Here is a 17,737-nt window from a genome sequence, read left to right as displayed (position 1 = left end):
TGTCATATGTTAACATTTAGCTGAAAGGCAGGTTGGAAGGTGTATTTTTCATTCCAGGTAGCATCTGTAAGAATCTGGGTTTCTATTTCTAAGGCAGAAGAGTGGACAGGTGTTAGGTAGCCATACTCTGCCTTGGTCTGTCCCTGTTGCTCCACAAATTTCCATGCACACCCTGCTTTCCACATGTAGAGCCATGTTCATCCCCTCCCCAATGGAGTCCACACTCAGTCTCATCCAATAATTGCATCCAGTCCAGGGTTTCTGGATTCGAGTCCTATCTGTCAAGGTCTGGCTATGGCTCCTTGTGGTCTGGTTACTGTAAGGTGAGATGCATGTCCCTGCACCCACAGACTCAGTATTGGAAGGGGAAAGGATAACTCCTTGGCAGAGGCGGAGGAGGGGGTGCCTGCAGCATTTTCAACAGCTTCCTCCAAAAATCCTCATTATAAATCCCGTCTCTGCTTCTCCATAATCTCAACTGTTTCATGTTCTTCGTGGAGGAGAGGGGCCCAAGAGACCTAAAACTAGCTCTTTGTACTTCCTTTGTCAATTCTGCATGATGTCTGGTACCTCACTTTTTTTTAAAATTCAAACATTCTGTTCTGTATCTATGTCGGAGGGAGAGACAGCAAGTCACGATAAAGCAGATGATTTCATGGGAGGAATCACATTTAATGCATACAGGAGACGTAGGGACTTTGGCAAGTTTTGCTGAAGAATGGTTTCTTTTCTGTAGCTTAGCAAAAAGCTACCTTCCTAGTAGTTGGTTTGCAAAGTTCTGGGGAGGGGGCTGTCACCATCTGTATTGAGTGCAGGGACAAGCACAAAAGTAGGAGCCCCGGAGTCAGCTATCTGGATTCAGGCCTGATAATGTTTCAGTGACCCTGCGCCTCCCATTTCTCATCTGGGCTATAAATGAGGATCTCACGGGGGGCGGAGGGGGACACTAATCAGTGAATTCCCGTAAAACCATGAATGAAGATGCAGTCTCATAGCAGTGGCATGAGCCAGTGAATTCATGGTAAGTGCCCAGCATAGCGCCTAATTAAAAAGGGCCCAATACATATAAACACTGTTATTCTCCTTAGATATCATTTATCGATGCCTCTTGACGGCAGATAATAACATCCTTAAAATAAAGTCACCCAAGGCTGGACAGGGGTGGGACTGCTTGTCTGGCCCTCAGTCAGAGTTGCAACAAGGAGAGGAGGAGGGGGTTACCAGTCCATTCACGCTTGGTGGCCTTTCATTCTCCACGCCTGGGGCTCAGCCGCCTAGGAAGTCATTAGGGCTTGTCCAGAGTTAGAGAACACCTCTGTTCTGTTCTCTTCCATCTGGATTCCTCTTGAAACATCATGCAGTTTCGGCTGACCTTCTCTGAGTGTCCTTTGTCCTTGCCCTAGGCCAGTCTACACCAAGACATGGCTTCCTTGGATCACAGTCCTTACATCGATGTACAGAAAGTTCTCGTTCTTTGATCATGCGCGTGCAGAGAGCTCCCGTTGTGGCCCAGACCTCTGTCGTTGATATCCTTGCAATGTTGTGTCCCCTGGTTTCCACTGTGGCACTCAGGCACGCCAGGAATGGTTGCCAGATGCCACAGCTCTGCTCTGTGGCCTGACCCCTCTGTTGCCCGTGATCAGAATTCTTTCAGCTCGTGATTCCATAGTCAACCTGGCCCCAGTGCCGTGATGCCTCTGAGTCAGTGACAGGGACCACACTCTTGTCTCTCTGGCCAAAAGAATCTCTTTCCAGTTAGGCCCAGGCTGAAAAGGGGTGCGCCTACCCACCCCTTCCTCAACAGGGAAGAGCATTCCTGTGAGAGGCCGAGAGGCGCTGCGTCTCCCCCAGCAACGCACCAAGCGTTTCCTGTTCCAACATTTCTCACGGGCTGCATGTCCTCTCCTTTGGTTGAACAACAGGGAGCTCCACGCAGGCTCACCTGCACCGACGCGCCCTTTCCCATCCCGGACTAAAATTCTCTGGGCTCCTACAGGAAACAGGGGCCGCGCTTGGGATTTCTCGAATTACCTGTGGTGAAGACCAGGTTTTATACATTTCCAGCTGGTCACAGATCAGAACTTTTGTAAAATTCAGTCTCTATGAAATGCTAGAAAGAGGAAATACAAACACACAGAAAATGCAGGCCCGCGGATGGCGCCGGACCATCGCAGCGGTGTCCGCCTGCCCCGGCCTTTCGAGAGGCTTCCCCGAGCCCTGAGCGCCCGCCGCTGGGGGGTCGGGACCGGCGCGGGAGTGTGGCCCCCGCGAGGGGCGCTGACCTGGAGGCCGGGGCGGGGGGGGGGGACCCAAGCAGCCTCCTCCGGGGTCGTCCCAGCGTCTGCATCTTCTCTGGACGTTTTCAGATCGTCTCCACCCTGAGGCGCAAAACGAGAAAGGAGAAGGGGAAAGCGGCGCCGAAGAAGGCGGGCGCGGCGCGGCCCACCCCGTGGTTCCTGCCCCTGCGCGCGGGCTCCGGCGGGGCGCCCCGAGCCGGCCGCTCCTCCAGCCTCCCCTGCGGCGGCCCCGCGGCTCCGGAGCCGGTGCGGCGGGCGCGGCGCTCCGTGGACCTGGCGCTGCCCGGGTGCCCGCAGCAGGGGGGCAGCGCGCCGAGCGGGGCGCAGGGGGAGCCGGAGCGAGCCGCGCCGGAGGCCGACTCGGAAGCCCGCGAGCCGCCGGAGCCCACCCCGGAGGAGTGGAAGCAGGTGGGTGGGGGCGGGGGCCGCTCCGGGCCGGTGTGGGGAGGCGGGCGGGGCTTTCCGAAACCCGAGCGGGTCTCTTCCCTCCATGTAAATGAGGGCATTTCCCCACCTCCTGCCCTCCCCCTGGGGTGAGGACCCCCGGAGGTTCGTATTCGCCTCACAGCTCCCAGGTTTCAGTTTCACAGAGGAGGGGGCGCTGCGCGGGTGGGCTCTGTTGCCCGAGTAAACCTGGTTTAGTGACCGCCTCCCTGGGGCCGGGGGTGCGGGGGGCGGGTAACCAGGACCTAACTGGAGGCTGTTGTGATGTTTTGTTTTGCTTTTAATTTGACAGACAGAGACCACAAGTAGGCAGAGAGGCGGGGGGGTGGGGAGCAGGCTCCCCGCTGAGCAGAGAGCCCGATGCGGGGCCTGATCCCAGGACCCTGAGATCATGACCTGAGCCGAAGGCAGAGGCTTAACCCACTGAGCCACCCAGGCGCCCTGTTTATTTTTGTTTTTTGTTTTTTGTTTTTTTGTTATGTTCGTCACCGTACAGTACAGCATTAGTATTTGATGCAGTGTCCCACGATGCAGTTTGCCTATAACTCCCAGTGGTCCCTGCACTCTGTGCCCTCCTTAATACCCATCACCAGACTCACCCATCCCCACACCCCTCCCCTCTGAAACCCTCAGTTTGTTTCCCGGAGTCCACAGTCTCTCATGTTTCGTCTCCCCCTCCGATTCCCCCCCCCCTTCATTTTCCCCTTCCTTCTCCTAATGTCCTCCATGCCATTCCTTATGCTCTACAAGTAAGTGAAACCATAAGTGACTCTCTCTGCTTGACTTACTTCACTCAGCATCATCTTTTCCAGTCCCGTCCATGTTGCTACAAAAGTTGGGGATTCATCCTTCCTGATGGAGGCATCATACTCCATAGTGTATATGGACCACATCTTCCTTATCCATTCGTCCGTTGAAGGGCATCTCGGCTGTCATTGTGGACATTGCTGCTTTGTTTTGTTTTTAATGTGTCCGAAAGATGGCTACTGTAGCTCCCGGCCAGACGGGTTAGGTGAGCAGCTCCTGTGGACCTCTGTTACCAGGCAATGAAAGGCTTTTCCAGAATCTCCAGACGTGTGTCACAGAGCCGTCCCCCACTGCAGGGGAGACTGGGAAAGCAAGGGTTCAGTGAGGCCCTTCATCGGAGTTCTGTTAGCAGGAAGGAAGAGGAAGATGAGTACAGAGTAGGCACTCGCAGTGTTCGCCCAACCAGGACCCCAGCAGCTGCATGGAGGGCACGTTTCGGCGGGGGCCAAGGCTGGGGGTGGGGGCTTATAATCCATGTGGGAGATCACATGGTAATCTTGTGTTTGTAGCACTATGGGAACTTGCTAGTGTTCAACCATTTCTGACCTGTAATCCTGGCTGTTTTTTTTTATGGTTCATCCATTAAAAAAAAGGAGAGAATTCAGAATTAGGTAAGAGCTAAAATTAGCAGATTGCAGATTGGTTGGAAGGTCGGTGGTGAGAAAAAGGAGTTGCAGCTGACTCCGAGGCGGGAAACCTCAGGGAGAAAGATGGCGCACTCCCTGAGCTATCCATCCTGGGTTTCAACATCAACGTAGAACAAACTTTTAAAATAAATGCAAATCTCTCCTTTTGCAAAATGTGACTCAATAATAATGTTCCCATATTTATGAATCAAATGCATTTTTTCCCTCAAAAGTACATTTAGAAAGTATTGGGTGTCAACAACCAAAATACACCCATTATTTCATGTAAGTTATAGAAGATTGGCCATCAGTGTTTTCCTGAATAGTAACAAAAGGGCAGAACCTGAATTGCTAGACATGTTGTTCAGCTCTTCTGCAAATTCTTTTGAGAGAATTCTCTTCTGCGATGACTTGAAGAACTGAAGCATTTGATCGTACTTTCCCAGGACCACAGCTGGGGCCTTCTGAAGGCTGCATGAGAGATCATGTTGCCAGGCCCACGACTTCTGCCTTCTCTTTAGGACAACCATCCAGGAGACCTGAGCACTCTTCAGCTAACTGAAAGATTTCTCCCAGAGCCACTGGCTTGTTATGTGGTTTACATGCTGAGCTTTCATTTAAGATTTATCTCCAAAAAAGTGGGTAACATGCTTGTCAAACAGTATGCACATATACACCCTCCTCTGAGTAATAAAAAATTCTGGAACCTCAGGGGTTCAAAATATAAGCATCAGTCAGTTAAGTGTCTTCGGCTCAGGTCATGATCTCAGGGTCCTGGGATCGAGTCCTGAGTTGGGCTCCCTGCCCAGTGGGGAGCCTACTTCTCCCTCTCCCTCTGCCTCTCCCCCAGCCTGTGCTCACTCTCTTTCTCTGACAAATAGATAAATAAAATCTTTTAGGGGCGTCAGGGTGCCTCAGTGGATTAAGCCTCTGCCTCAGCTCAGATCATGATCTCAGGGTCCTGGGATGGAGCCCCGCATCGGGCTCTCTGCTCAGCGGGGAGCCTGCTTCCCCCCACCCCTCCTGCCACCTGCCTACTCGTGATCTCTGTCTGTCAAATAAATAAATGAGATCTTTAAAAGAATATATATATATATATATATATAAGCACATATCAAATATTGATCCCATGGACAATTACTCACTTTTATGCAAATATTTCTATCCTCTTCTTCCTCTCCTCATCCACCTTTCACTCCTCCTCCTTCTCTTCCCGTCTTCATGGAATGACTCTGAATCTCTGTCTAGATTTTAGGGAAGCAACATCTCTTGGTTCTGCAGGTGGTCGATATCCTGTGGAGCGATCCCATGGCCCAGGACGGCTGCAAGGCGAACACCGTTCGAGGAGGAGGCTGTTATTTTGGACCTAATGTGACAGAACAGTTGCTGCAGAAATACAACCTGCTGTTTCTGATCCGCTCCCACGAATGCAAACCTGAGGGCTACGAGTTCTGCCACAGCCGCAAGGTAGGTGCCCGGTCGGCAGTGGCTCAGGAGTGCTCCCTCCTGCTCCTCCCAGCCTGGGTGAGCTCAGGTGCTTGCTGCTCACAATCAGCCCCGCCCCCCTGCTCAGGGCAACCAGGTCCTTTACAGTCACTTACCCTTGACTTTCACAGCCTCTTTATTTATTTATTTATTTATTTTATCTTATATATTTTTAATGGCAAATGTTTTCAAAATGTGTTGTTTTATTTTTAAATATTTTATTTTTATTTATTTGAGAGAGAGAGAGAGAGCGGGGGAAGGGGAGAAGGAGAACCAGGCTCCCTGCTGAGCAGGGACCGCCCCGCCCCGCCAAGGCTGGGCTGGATCCCAGGACCCTGGGATCGTGACCCAGTGGAAGGCAGACGAGCAATGACTGAGCCGCCCAGGAGCCCCTCGCAGCCTCTTCGAGCCTCAGAGTCCGGTTACTGCTGCCACTCAGTCGTCCCCTGAGAGAACAGAGGGGCAGAGATGATCCCATCTCTGGGACAGAAATACGACCTGGGGTTTTCCCAGCTGCGTCTCTGTTCCTGAAGTCACATCGCTCACTGACATGCATTTCAACCAAGACGACAGGGTGACGGGGTTTCTGCACTGCGCCCTGGTGGGGATGCCGGATGGCTTGTCTTCTCGGGAGCACATTCAATGTCCTGCCTCACCTTCTCGCACCTTCATCCTCCAGCGTCTGCCCAGCCCAGTGCCGCTGGGATGAGAGCATGGCCCGGAGAGCTAACTCTGCAGGAGAACAGGCTTCCGTGCGGGGGGTAAAGAGGGCGATCCACTAATCTCAGAAACGTCTGGTTAGTCCACGTTTGTCTACTGCAGGACTTCGAGAACCTTCATTTTCCTCTCTGTCTTGTAACTCTCCAAGAAGAGATGCAATATCTACCGTTTCCCAATGTCCGGACAGTGTGGAAGCTTGTCTCACAGGGCATCTTAGGGGACACAGGACTCGGTGGGAAGCTCTGCGACGAGGCCTCACACCAGCTTTCACAACCAACTGTAAGATCCAGCTTGCCTCTGGTTGACCTAAATGGAGTGTTGTGTCTGACCCTGGCTGCTGTACTGGAGACAAAAATGGGAAGAAATCCCATTATTTGGGGCACCTGGGTGGCTCAGTTGGTTGAGTGTCACCTTAGGCTCAGGTCATGAACCTGGAGTTGGGGGCTCATGGGGCGGGCTCCCTGCTCAGCAGGGAGTCTGCTTCTCCCTCTGCCTCTGCCTCTCCCGCAGCTGGTGCTCCCCTTCTCGTGCTCACTCTCTCTCTAAATAAATAAAACTTTAAAAAAAGATATCATGTTGTGGGTGTCCTATCAGAATTCAAATTATTGCTTGAATCACAACTCCTGCTTTACTAGCATTTATGACTTTAAAAAAAGTAAAAAGAGCCATAGGTGAGGTCAAGGCTGAGGGGAGCCCCTGAGACTGGGCTGGGCCCTATCAGATTGGGGGTTAAGCGTTCTTCAGTGAACCCGAAGGCCTTTCTCTCTCTGTTTTGGTCCAGGTCTTAACCATCTTTTCCGCCTCCAACTACTATGAAGTTGGCAGCAACAGGGGGGCCTACGTCAAGCTGGGGCCGGCCCTGAGCCCGCACATCGTGCAGTATCAAGCGAACAAGGCAACCCACATGCTGACTATGAGGCAAAGGTAAGAATTTTTAATGAACAATTTACAGAAAAACAGAATTACGGTGTTTGTAGAAACTTTGAAGTGTCAAGCGTCCTTACATTCATCCAAATTCTAAGTGACCGTTCAGAATTTACGGAGCACCTAGGTGGCTCAGTGGGTTAAGCGTCTGACTCTTGATCTCAGCTCAGGTCTCCGTCTCAGAGTTGTGGGTTCAAGCCCCACATGGGGCTCTACGCTGGGCATGGAGCCTACTTAGAACAACAACGAAACGACGAAATTCAGCTATGTCAGCAGTGAGGTCTACAACAGACATAGCAGGGGCCTCTTTCTTCTTCTGCATACGCTTTAAGATCTGCACCTACCCATCATTAATGGAAGCAACAGATTTGCTTCCTGCAGAAGTTATTCTCAATGGGGGCATCTTGGGTAACCATATACCAGGCCACCGAGTCTTTCCAGGGTCACTCTTATGTTTTCTCTCGTCCTTAAAGGGTTTGTTTTACCCCGTAAGCCACAGCCTATGGTTTTTTGTTTTCTAGGGATTTGACAGATGGGATTCAGTCCACACATTTGTTGACAGTGCCTTTTTCTTCCTGGGGACGGACGTGTATAATATTACTTGCATGGCTTCCGTTGAGATGATTCTGAGTTCTCATCTTCGATGAGAGCTTCCCACCCACGAAGTGCTATTGTAAAGAATTTATACGTATTGTCTCACAATGAACTTAGGAAATACAGACAAATTTCAGTTTTATGGAGGAGATCATTAAGGAACACAAGTTAAATCTGCCAGTCCATGGTCCCACAGCTAATACACAGGGAAGGCAAGCCTGGCCCAGGCCATCTTAGTTCAGAAATCAGACATGTAATGGACATGCAGCACTGCCTCCCACCAAGAAGAAGGTCCCAGTGTCCATAAGCTGCTAACAGATGCAGTTTTAGTGCCACGGAACAAGCTTCTTTAATTATCAGATGAACTAATTAGAAATCAAACCAAACTTAACAAACCCAGTGGAAAGAGACTGCATTAATATTTAACATCTGCTAGTGTGAGTGCTATAAAAGGCCTTATTTTAAACCACTCTCGAGTTACTAAATATCCGGAGTTATGAAACACTCAAGTTGTTAGAAAATCAAGGCCAGCATCACTCAAGAAGATGTTTTATATGAGAATTTAAACTCATTAAGTGATAGTCAGACCTACTGTGCGGAGGCATCCATCACCAAAGGGGAGTTTTACCAAAACTCAGGCACCTGGACCCCCCACAGTCCCACCAAGCAGGATCTCCGGGCGTGGGCCCCGCGCAACTGCAATGCCCGATTCCAGGGGATTTAGGTGTCGTCGCTACAAAAGAAGTCACTGTAGGGAAGCCTATAGGGAATGTGTTTTAATAACATGATTAAAGAGCTCTTGGAAATATTCATTGGCTTTATGAAAGCAAGTAAACATCAGCTAATTTACTCAGCGATCACTTGTCCAACAATGTCAACTCCCTGGAGCGGGAGTGAGGGGGAAATGTCTCTGACCACCCAGAGTTGATGGCTCGGGGTCCGTAAACTCAGGATCGTGTGTTTTTCTTACAAGAGGACTCATTCGTTGTCCATCTCCTCTGGCTTCACACCCACACCTCACAATAATAGTCTGACCTGCCTTGAGTTCACCTGTCAAGACTGGTTGCTGGTCCCACCCCTTATTAGCTACGTGACCGTGCATTAGTTACTTTGTAAGGGGTGTAATAATAGGACCTTCCTCAGTGGGTGTTGGAGGACTGAGGCAATCCACGCAGAGCTCTGCATTTAGTTAGCGGCCACTGTTGGCTGCTTGATGTAGAAACAGAGAACCTTGTCCGTCTAGACACGGCCTGAGAGCATCACCACACTACATCCCTGAGTGCTCATAATGGATGATGATAACGTAACAGGAGATGGTTTAAATGCTTTGTCAAACTGGTTGTTTAAAACTTTTGGGAGGAGAAGGAGTCCCGTACTTCTTTTTTTGGTTAAGATTTATTTATTTTTTTAATTGGAGAGAGAGTGCGTGCAAATGGGAGGGGCAGAGGAAGAGGAAGAGAATCTCTAGCAGACTCCCCACAGAGTGTGGAGCCCCATGTGGGACTTGGTCTCACGACCCTGAGATCATGACCTCAGCCGAAACCAAGGGTCCAATGGTTAAGCGACTGAGCCACCCAGGTGCCCCAGGGAGTCCCATACTTCTTTGACCCTTTGATAAAACAATGAACTCCCTCCAGAAAAAGCAAATACACTCACATACCCACACATTTAGGGATGAGTTTTAGGAAGTTCACACTCTCCTAGGGGTTATGGCGGCTGCTTAAGGATTATTCTGCTAAACACCTTAAACTTCGAGGATGATTTTCATCAAACATGATTGAAACTCTGTGTGTGTGTGTGTGTGTGTGTGCGCGCGCGTGCTCATGCGCACATGTGTGTCTGTCACTGTTAGCCCCAAAAAGATAGGTTATCTGGTCATCATTTATAGAATGGCTGGTTCCTCAATGAGGAAGGACAAAGTATATATTTACCTTTATCTCTTTTTTTCTTTCCCTTTATCTCTTCTTATCTTTTTATTCATTCAACTACACATCTTTACTGAATACTTACTTTGGGCCTCGTGTTGTGCCCAGGATTACTCTTTTGATCCAGTAAGAATGAGAAAACTTAATTAATGTCATTTCATTATTCATAAATCTTGCCTTGTGTCTATATAACATAATAACAAATTATAAGGAAAGCATATTAGCATGATAACAGGTACCATTTACTAAGCACTTTCAGTGTGCTGGGCTTTCTTCTAAGTGCTTTATATGAATTGACTTTTTTAATCTTCACAGTCCTAAGAGGTAGGTACAAGTTTCCTTCCTTCCTTCCTTCCTTCCTTCCTTCCTTCCTTCCTTCCTTCCTTCCTTCCTCTTTTGAAGATGGGGAAATTGAGGTGCAGTACAATAGGATAACATTACCACAAAGGTGGTCTTTTTCCAGAACTTTTGCCGTAACTACTGTCCTGCACTGGGAAGGACGGTGGCAGGTCCTGTTTGAGCCCAGCAGGGAGAAGTAGTGGGAAGAAATCAGAGATGGAGCTCTTCCTTCAAAAACCGAGCTCTCTTCCCCCAAACTGAGCTCTAGGGAGGTTGAGGTGTTAAGAGAGAGAGAGAAGTGTGGTAAGAAAAACAAACCTGTGACTGTTTCCTTGATGTGAACTTTTTAAAATGTTTGTTTTCATCCCCTGTCCCAGGATTAGCAGAGTAGAGGAGTCCGCTCTAAGATCTCTGCGGGAAAAGTTATTTGCTCATTCCTCAGATCTTCTTGGTGAATTTAAGAAGCATGACGCAGATAAAACTGGTGAGACCAAACAAGTAAAATATTCCTAAAAGGAAGCAGGCCAAAAAAACAAACAAACAAACAAACTGTGCAGCAGAAGTTATCACATCAATATTTGTTGAACTAAGGACCAAAGGACATCTTTGACTACTTTTTTCATTTTATTTAACTTAATGTTCTAGTTATTTTTTCTAAAGTTTAAAATGCCAAACTTTTATTTATTTTTTTGAAGATTGTGTTTATTTATGTGAGAGAGAGCACAATCAGGGTGAAGGGAGAAGCAGACTCCCCGCTGAGCAAGGAGCCTGATGCAGGACTCGATCCTGGGACTCAGGGATCCTGACCTGAGCCAAAGGCAGATGCTTAACTGACTGAGCCACCCAGGTGCCCCTAAAATTCCAAACTTTTAACAGAATGTGAATTTAGCTAACTATAGAGGGGATGTTACAAAGAAATGGAGTCAAGGGGAAGGTAACAAGGCCAGAACTAAGCAAAAACCAATGGGTGCAGGAAGTTACAAGAATATATCAAAAAATTAGCAAAAGAGCAATGATTTGGCTTCTTATTCTTGCTTAGTGTGTACATATTTGTTCTGTGTTCTATTATCAAAGCTAGGAATTTTGTCTTTGCTCAACTAAATAGAATATTTGTCTAATATACATTGACCACATATATATATCCCTATTAGAAAATAATGGTAATAATCATAAATTCACAGCAATATCTGCTCATATATGTATCAACAACTAATGCTATATATGCACATATATATGTATATGGTTTTAGGATATTATTTACAGGAGTGTTGTGTGACTTTTCAATACTGTTGCCAGATTTAGCAAACAAAAACAGGATGCCTAATTAAATTTGAATTATAGATAGACCACAAATAATTTTAAAATATAATTATGTCCCATGCACTATCTGGGCCATAAATGCTTATTTAATTGGGCATCGTATATTTTATCTTGCAACCCGTTTCCAGCAAACTCTACCTAACCCACAAAAAGAGTGACAGTGTCCATTAATTCTGTTCCCTGCAGAGAGCAGGGGGTATGTCAGGATAAAAAGATCTGCACTGTGGGGCAGGACACTGGACTTGTAAGTGACAAGTCAGCTCATCGTCTTGTTGCTGCAGGTTTCATCTCCCTGAGTGACTGGGCAGAAGCCGTGGAGTCGGTGCTGCGGCTGGGACTGCCATGGCGGATGCTAAGGCCACAGCTGGTGAGCAGCTCCACGGATTCCACATTGGAGTACAAGTCCTGGCTGAAGGACTTGGCCAAGGAACAACTGAGCCGTGAGGTAATGGTGGGAAGAGGCTGCGTGACGCCATTTTGTGGGCCATGAAGCTCCCTGTGGGGAACTTTGAATCTGCAGCAAGTATGGAGAACCCAGAAAAGAAGATGGATGAGAAAAGGGAACTACTTGTTGAGCTTCTGTATGTCAGGTTTTGTGTTAAGTGACTTACATATGTTGCCTCAATTTATCCTCAAAATACCTACCTCACAAGGATGGTATTATCAGCACCATTATACCCACAAGGACACTGCTCACCGAGCTTCTAGGTTGTAGAACTGGGACTCAAACCCAGGTCTGTCTGACTTCCCGGGCACCATCCTGCTTCCCTCACTTAAAAAAAGAAAGAAAGAAAGAAACAGAAAAAGAAAAAAACAGAAAAAGAAAACAGAAAAAGAAAAATAAATACTTATTGAATGTATAATGAATGTAAGGCCTTGGGCTAGGTACTTTTTAAAATGGCTTTATTTCAATATAATTCACATACCATACAGTTCATCCATTCAAACTGTACAATTCAGTGGTTTTTCATATATTCACAGATATTTGCAACCATTACCAGAGTCAATTTTAGAACCTTTCCATCATGGGCTATATGTACTTCTTAAACCCTTAGGTTATTTGGTAGGCTGAAGGGCTTAGGGATAAAATCTCTTCAGGCTGTTTCAACCCTATCTTATTATCAGGGTTGATTGTTGATTAATTATATATGAGGACAAGCCTGAACATAAGATATAGAAAGAACGTATATTTTCTTTTGTAGAACATCCAGTCAAGTTTGCTGGAAACACTATATCGGAACCGATCCAACCTGGAGACCATCTTTAGGATCATAGACAGTGACCATTCAGGTAAAGACACTTGTTAGCCTATCAGTTCTGGTGTAGTATGTACTTGACCTCCCACCTTTCAGTCTCCTTCCTGGTCATTTAGCTCTCTACTCAAGCATTTTGGGAGCAAAGTAAATAACACTTATGCTTATAAATAAATGGCAGAAACTAGAAAAGTATTTTGGCACTAGGAGCCTCCATGTAGAAGAGGGGTCGGGCAGAGAAGAGTGAAGACAAAAGGGATGAGAACTTCTCATAGGAAAAACCGTGATTAGAAGGTATGCTGTCCCTTATCGTCCTATCAAAGATAGCCATAAAGTACTGAGGAGTGCCTAGAGTAGAAACTTTTACAATCTCATCCCGAAGTATTCTTTTTAAACTTCTTATTTGGAATAACTACAGATTCACAGGATGTTAGCAAAAAATGTACTGGGAGGGGCCCCGGGTGGCTCAGTGGGTTAAGCCTCTGCCTTCGGCTCAGGTCATGATCTCAGAGTCCTAGGATCGAGTCCCACATCGAGCTCCCTGCTCAGTGGGGAGCCTGCTTCCCTCTCTCTCTCTCTGCCTGCCTCTCTGCCTACTTGTGATCTCTCTCTGTCAAATAAATAAATAAAATCTTGAAAAAATATATACAGGGAGGTCTTGTATCCCCTCCTCCTGTTCCCCTACTGGTCCAAAGACATTTTCAATGTTACTACACTCTCCCCACCTACTTTTAGGTATAAGTCACATACCATATAATTTATCCACTTAAAATGTTCAGTTCACTGGTTCTTAGGATATTCACAAGGTTGTGTAAACATCACCACTATCTAATTATAGAACATTTCATCACCCTAAAAAGAAACCCAGACCCGTTAGCGGTCGCTCTCCATCCCTGTCCCTTCTCCATCAGCCCCTGGAAGCCATTAATCTGCTTTCTGTCTCTAAAGATTTGCCTACTATGGACATTTCATATAAATGGAATCCTACAATATTATGGCCTTTAGTGTCTGACTTCTACTTTGCGTAACGTTTTCACAGTTCTTCCATGTTGCAGCATGTATGAGTTCTTTATTCCTCTTTAGAGCTGGCTAATAATTCCATCCTATGGATATAAAATATCTGCACCATATTTTGCTTATCCACTCCTCGGTTGGTAGATATTTAGATGGTCTCCACTTTTTGGCTGTTATGATGACTCTGTGACTATTTGTGTACAACTTTTTATGTGAACATATGTTTTTTTATTCTCTTGGATGTATTCCTAGGAGTGCAATTGCTGAATCATATCACAAAACTCTGTTTTACTTTTTGAGGAACTGCCAGACTGTTTTATACGGTGGCTATACTCATTTATAATCCTATTAACAAGGTCTGACGGTTCCAGTTTCTCCTTATCCTCCTGTCCTCACCAATAATTGCTACCCTACCCGCCCCCACGAAAGTCATCCTGCTGGGTGTGCTGGGTGTACAGTATCTCAAGGCTTTGATTTGCGTTCCCTTAATAACCAATGATATTGAGCATCTTTTCATGTGCTTATTGTAAATGTTTATATATTCTCTGGAGAAATGTCAATTCGAATCCTTTGCCTATCTTTTAATTGAGTTATCCATCTTTCTGTTGTTGATTTATGAGAGTTCTTTATATATTCTTGATAATATGCCATGATCAGATATATGATTTGCAAGTATTTTCTCCAACTTTATAGATTGTCTTTTCACTTTCTTGGTGGTTTCCTTTGATGCACAAAATTTTTTAATTAAAGTCCAATTTATCTTTTTTTCTTGTTTGTGCTTTTGGTGTCATATCTAAGAAACCATGACATAATCCAAGGTGGCAAAGATTTACATCTATGTTTTTTTCCTAAGAGTTTTATACTTTTAGCTCTTCCAATCAGGCCTTTGATTCATTTTGTGTCAATTTTTGTTTGTAGTGCAAGGTAGGGGGATAGCTTCATTCTTTTACATGAGGATATCCAGTTTTCCACTACCATCTGTTGAAAAAACAATTGTTTCCCCTTTGAATAGTCTTGGAACTCTTGTAAAAAAAATCAATTGACCATAGATGTATGGGTTCAGAGGCTTTTTATAAGCAAAATAAAATATTTGTTTGGGATGGCTTAGTGCCTAGTTTCCCAGCAGGGGCAATATTGACATGTTGGCCTGAACAGTTGTTTTTTGGGGGTCCATCCTGTGTACTGTAGGGTATGTAGCTGCATTTCTGGCATTTACCCACTAGATTCCAGTAACACCCACCACGGTCATGACAATAAAAAACGTTTACAAACCTTGGCAAATGTCCCCAGAGGAAGGGAAGCAAAAATGCTCCCAGTTGAGAATCCCTGGTGAACCATTGGTTTTGTGCCACCCTCTTGGTTAAACTAGATGCAAGGCCTTGGCCATCTTTGTCTGTTCAACGGTAGAGAGCAGGTGTCCCTGCAAGAATGTCAGAGCAAATGGACATGAAAACTAGACTGACTCACTGACCTGAATTCCTCTCTCTGGTAAGGGTTCATCTCACTGGACGAGTTCAGGCAGACTTGGAAGCTGTTCAGCTCTCATATGAACATTGACATCACAGATGACTGCATCTGTGACCTTGCCCGGAGCATTGACTTCAACAAGGATGGCCACATCGACATCAATGAGTTCCTGGAGGCCTTCCGCCTTGTGGAGCAATCCTGCCCAGAGAGCGATGCCTCAGACTGCCCCCAGACCACAGACACTGAGGACGGGGACGGCAGCAAGCCAAGCACACAGTAAGAGCAGCCTGTGTCCATCTCTCGTGGTGCCTCATAACCAAGACTGAGCTTGTCCCTGCAATAGCTCCTTTATTCTCCAGAGATTTGTGGAATTTTACTCTGAGAAATTGCCTACCAGTGTGCATCAGAATCAGCTCTCTGCATGTGTTGTGTGTGTGTGTGTGTGTGTGTGTGTGTGTGTGTATTTAAATATGTAGCTACCCTATCCCTAGCTCAAAAGTTTCACAGGGCAAGACCCAGGTATAAATATTTTAAATTCTCAAGTCTACCCCAGTTAAGAACCACTGATAATTCAATCCCCTCATTGTTTTCATTTTATACCTTTTAATTATTGTTTTGAAAATATCTTATTCGTAAAGTTATGAGAAATTTTGCAATCCTGTGACCCAAACATGGATTCTTTTCATTACTTACTTTTTCTTGTTATACTATAGTTTTTATATAATTTAATGTTCTTTTTTAAAAAAATAAACTCACATCTACTTGTAAATACTTTCCTGTGTTGCTACATAGTGCTCATGATTATTAGTTTAATGGCTACATGATTTTCTTTCAAACTGACGCACTGTGATCTGTTCAGCCATTCTCCAGTTGTGAGACGTGTGCATTGTTTTTAGCTTTTCATTATTATCCATAACACCGTGGTTAATAACTTTGTGCATATAGCTCAAGTTTTTTTTTTTTTAAGATTTTTATTTGTTTGACAGAGAGAGAGCACAAGTAAGCAGAGCGGCAGGCAGAGGGAGAAAGAGAAGCAGGCTCTCCACTGAGCAGGGAGCCCAAAGTGGGGCTCGATCCCAGGACCATGGAATCATGAACTGAGCCAAAGGCAGCGGCTTAACGACTGAGCCATACAGGTGCCCCAAGGGAGTTTTAATTTAAAAGGAATTTTAGGGGCGCCTGGGTGGCTCAGTGGGTTAAGCTGCTGCCTTCGGCTCAGGTCATGATCCCAGGGTCCTTGGATCGAGTCCCGCATTGGGCTCGCTGCTCAGCAGGAAGCCTGCTTCCCTTCCTCTCTCTCTGCCTGCCTCTCTGCCTACTTGTGATCTCTCTCTGTCAAATAAATAAATAAAATCTTTAAAAAAAAAAAGGAATTTTAAATTGTGTGAGGAAGAAATAGCAAAATCATACCTCTAATCCAGTGATGTGGCCTTAAATGCTAATTAAAATCATCTGGGGAGCTTTTAAAACATAGGCTGCCTGGGGCGCCTCGGTGGCTCAGTGGGTTAAAGCCTCTGCTCAGTTGGCTAAGCATCTGCCTTTGGCTCAGGTCATGATCCCAGGTTCTTGGGATTAAGTCCTGCAGGAGGCTCCCTGCTCAGGGGGAAGTCTCCCTCTCCCTCTGCCTCTCCTTGCTCATGTTCCTTCTCTCTCTCTCTCTCTCTCAAATAAATAAATAAATAATGTTTAAAAAGTATCCATACTTACCTGGTAGGGGAAACACCATGATCACAAAGGTGGTTTTCCCAGGGCGAGACTTATCCATTGCACTATGGATGTGCTGACCCCTGCAATTTCCCCAATTGGAGGAAACGTTGCATAATTTGTGGTAATGGGGGACTGCACTCACACTGTCCCCTAAAAATAAAATAAAATAAAATAAAATAAAAAGAATAAAATAAAATAAAGCATCCACAGAGTTTGGGAAACACTGGCCTTGCAGAAGAAGTCTAAACTCTATGATCTAGTCTGTGTCCACCTCTGTAGTCTCAAAACTGAGCAGCTTCCCCAACCCTTTCTAGCTACTTGGATCTCCGTATGATCCCCCAATTATACTCTACCTTTCACAGTGTTTCCTGGATCCTAAATGGCCCTTGTACCCTTTGGCCCAGCCTCATTCTTCAAGACCCCGCTCAAATGCCTTCTCCTCTGTGAAGCCTTCTAGTGACCCGTCCCCTCCTCAGTTGCTCACCTTGGGTTCCTTCCGGTGGAGCCGGAATCACACCCTCACAGCAGTGACTGGCTTCCGTCCAGCCTCCACTACCTCCTTAGGAGCACAGGGCAGGTGTCATGTCCTATTTGCCGAACGTCGCTGGCAACTGGCCAGGCACGCACTATGCCCTCCATAAATATCATCTCATTTAGTGAACATTAATAAAGGCCAAAAATATCCTTGTTTCTGAACTGGAATCCACTACCAGCTTACAAATTCAGCATGAAGTATCTCTGTAAGATTCATGGTCAGAAAAAAAAGAAAAGAATCATACTGAAGTCAACCTAGTTATGGCAACAAAAATTCCTTT

General features: G+C 46.2%; 1 protein-coding gene and 1 non-coding gene across 2 annotated transcripts in view; both read left to right on the top strand.

The window, feature by feature from the left end:
- The window catches only part of PPEF2 (protein phosphatase with EF-hand domain 2), a 33,504-nt gene extending 17,499 nt beyond the window's left edge, over window positions 1–16,005 (top strand). The window contains exons 11-17 of the mRNA XM_047719556.1: window positions 2,367–2,705; window positions 5,456–5,641; window positions 7,161–7,303; window positions 10,539–10,645; window positions 11,763–11,926; window positions 12,684–12,771; window positions 15,242–16,005. Of these exons, the coding sequence (XP_047575512.1) occupies window positions 2,367–2,705; window positions 5,456–5,641; window positions 7,161–7,303; window positions 10,539–10,645; window positions 11,763–11,926; window positions 12,684–12,771; window positions 15,242–15,495 (1,281 nt within the window). The 3' untranslated portion in view covers window positions 15,496–16,005. The remainder of the gene's footprint in view (window positions 1–2,366; window positions 2,706–5,455; window positions 5,642–7,160; window positions 7,304–10,538; window positions 10,646–11,762; window positions 11,927–12,683; window positions 12,772–15,241) is intronic.
- Window positions 16,006–16,914: 909 nt separating this feature from the next.
- On the top strand, window positions 16,915–17,075 carry LOC125094422 (U1 spliceosomal RNA). Its single transcript, XR_007125501.1, has one exon. It is a non-coding gene; the product is annotated as a U1 spliceosomal RNA (small nuclear RNA).
- Window positions 17,076–17,737: the final 662 nt, after the last annotated feature.

Source organism: Lutra lutra, chromosome 2, assembly GCF_902655055.1.
Source record: "Lutra lutra chromosome 2, mLutLut1.2, whole genome shotgun sequence".
Taxonomy (NCBI): domain Eukaryota; kingdom Metazoa; phylum Chordata; class Mammalia; order Carnivora; family Mustelidae; genus Lutra; species Lutra lutra.
The sequence above is the reverse complement of the archived record's forward strand: the minus strand, read 5'-3'. Positions and strand labels throughout refer to the sequence as shown.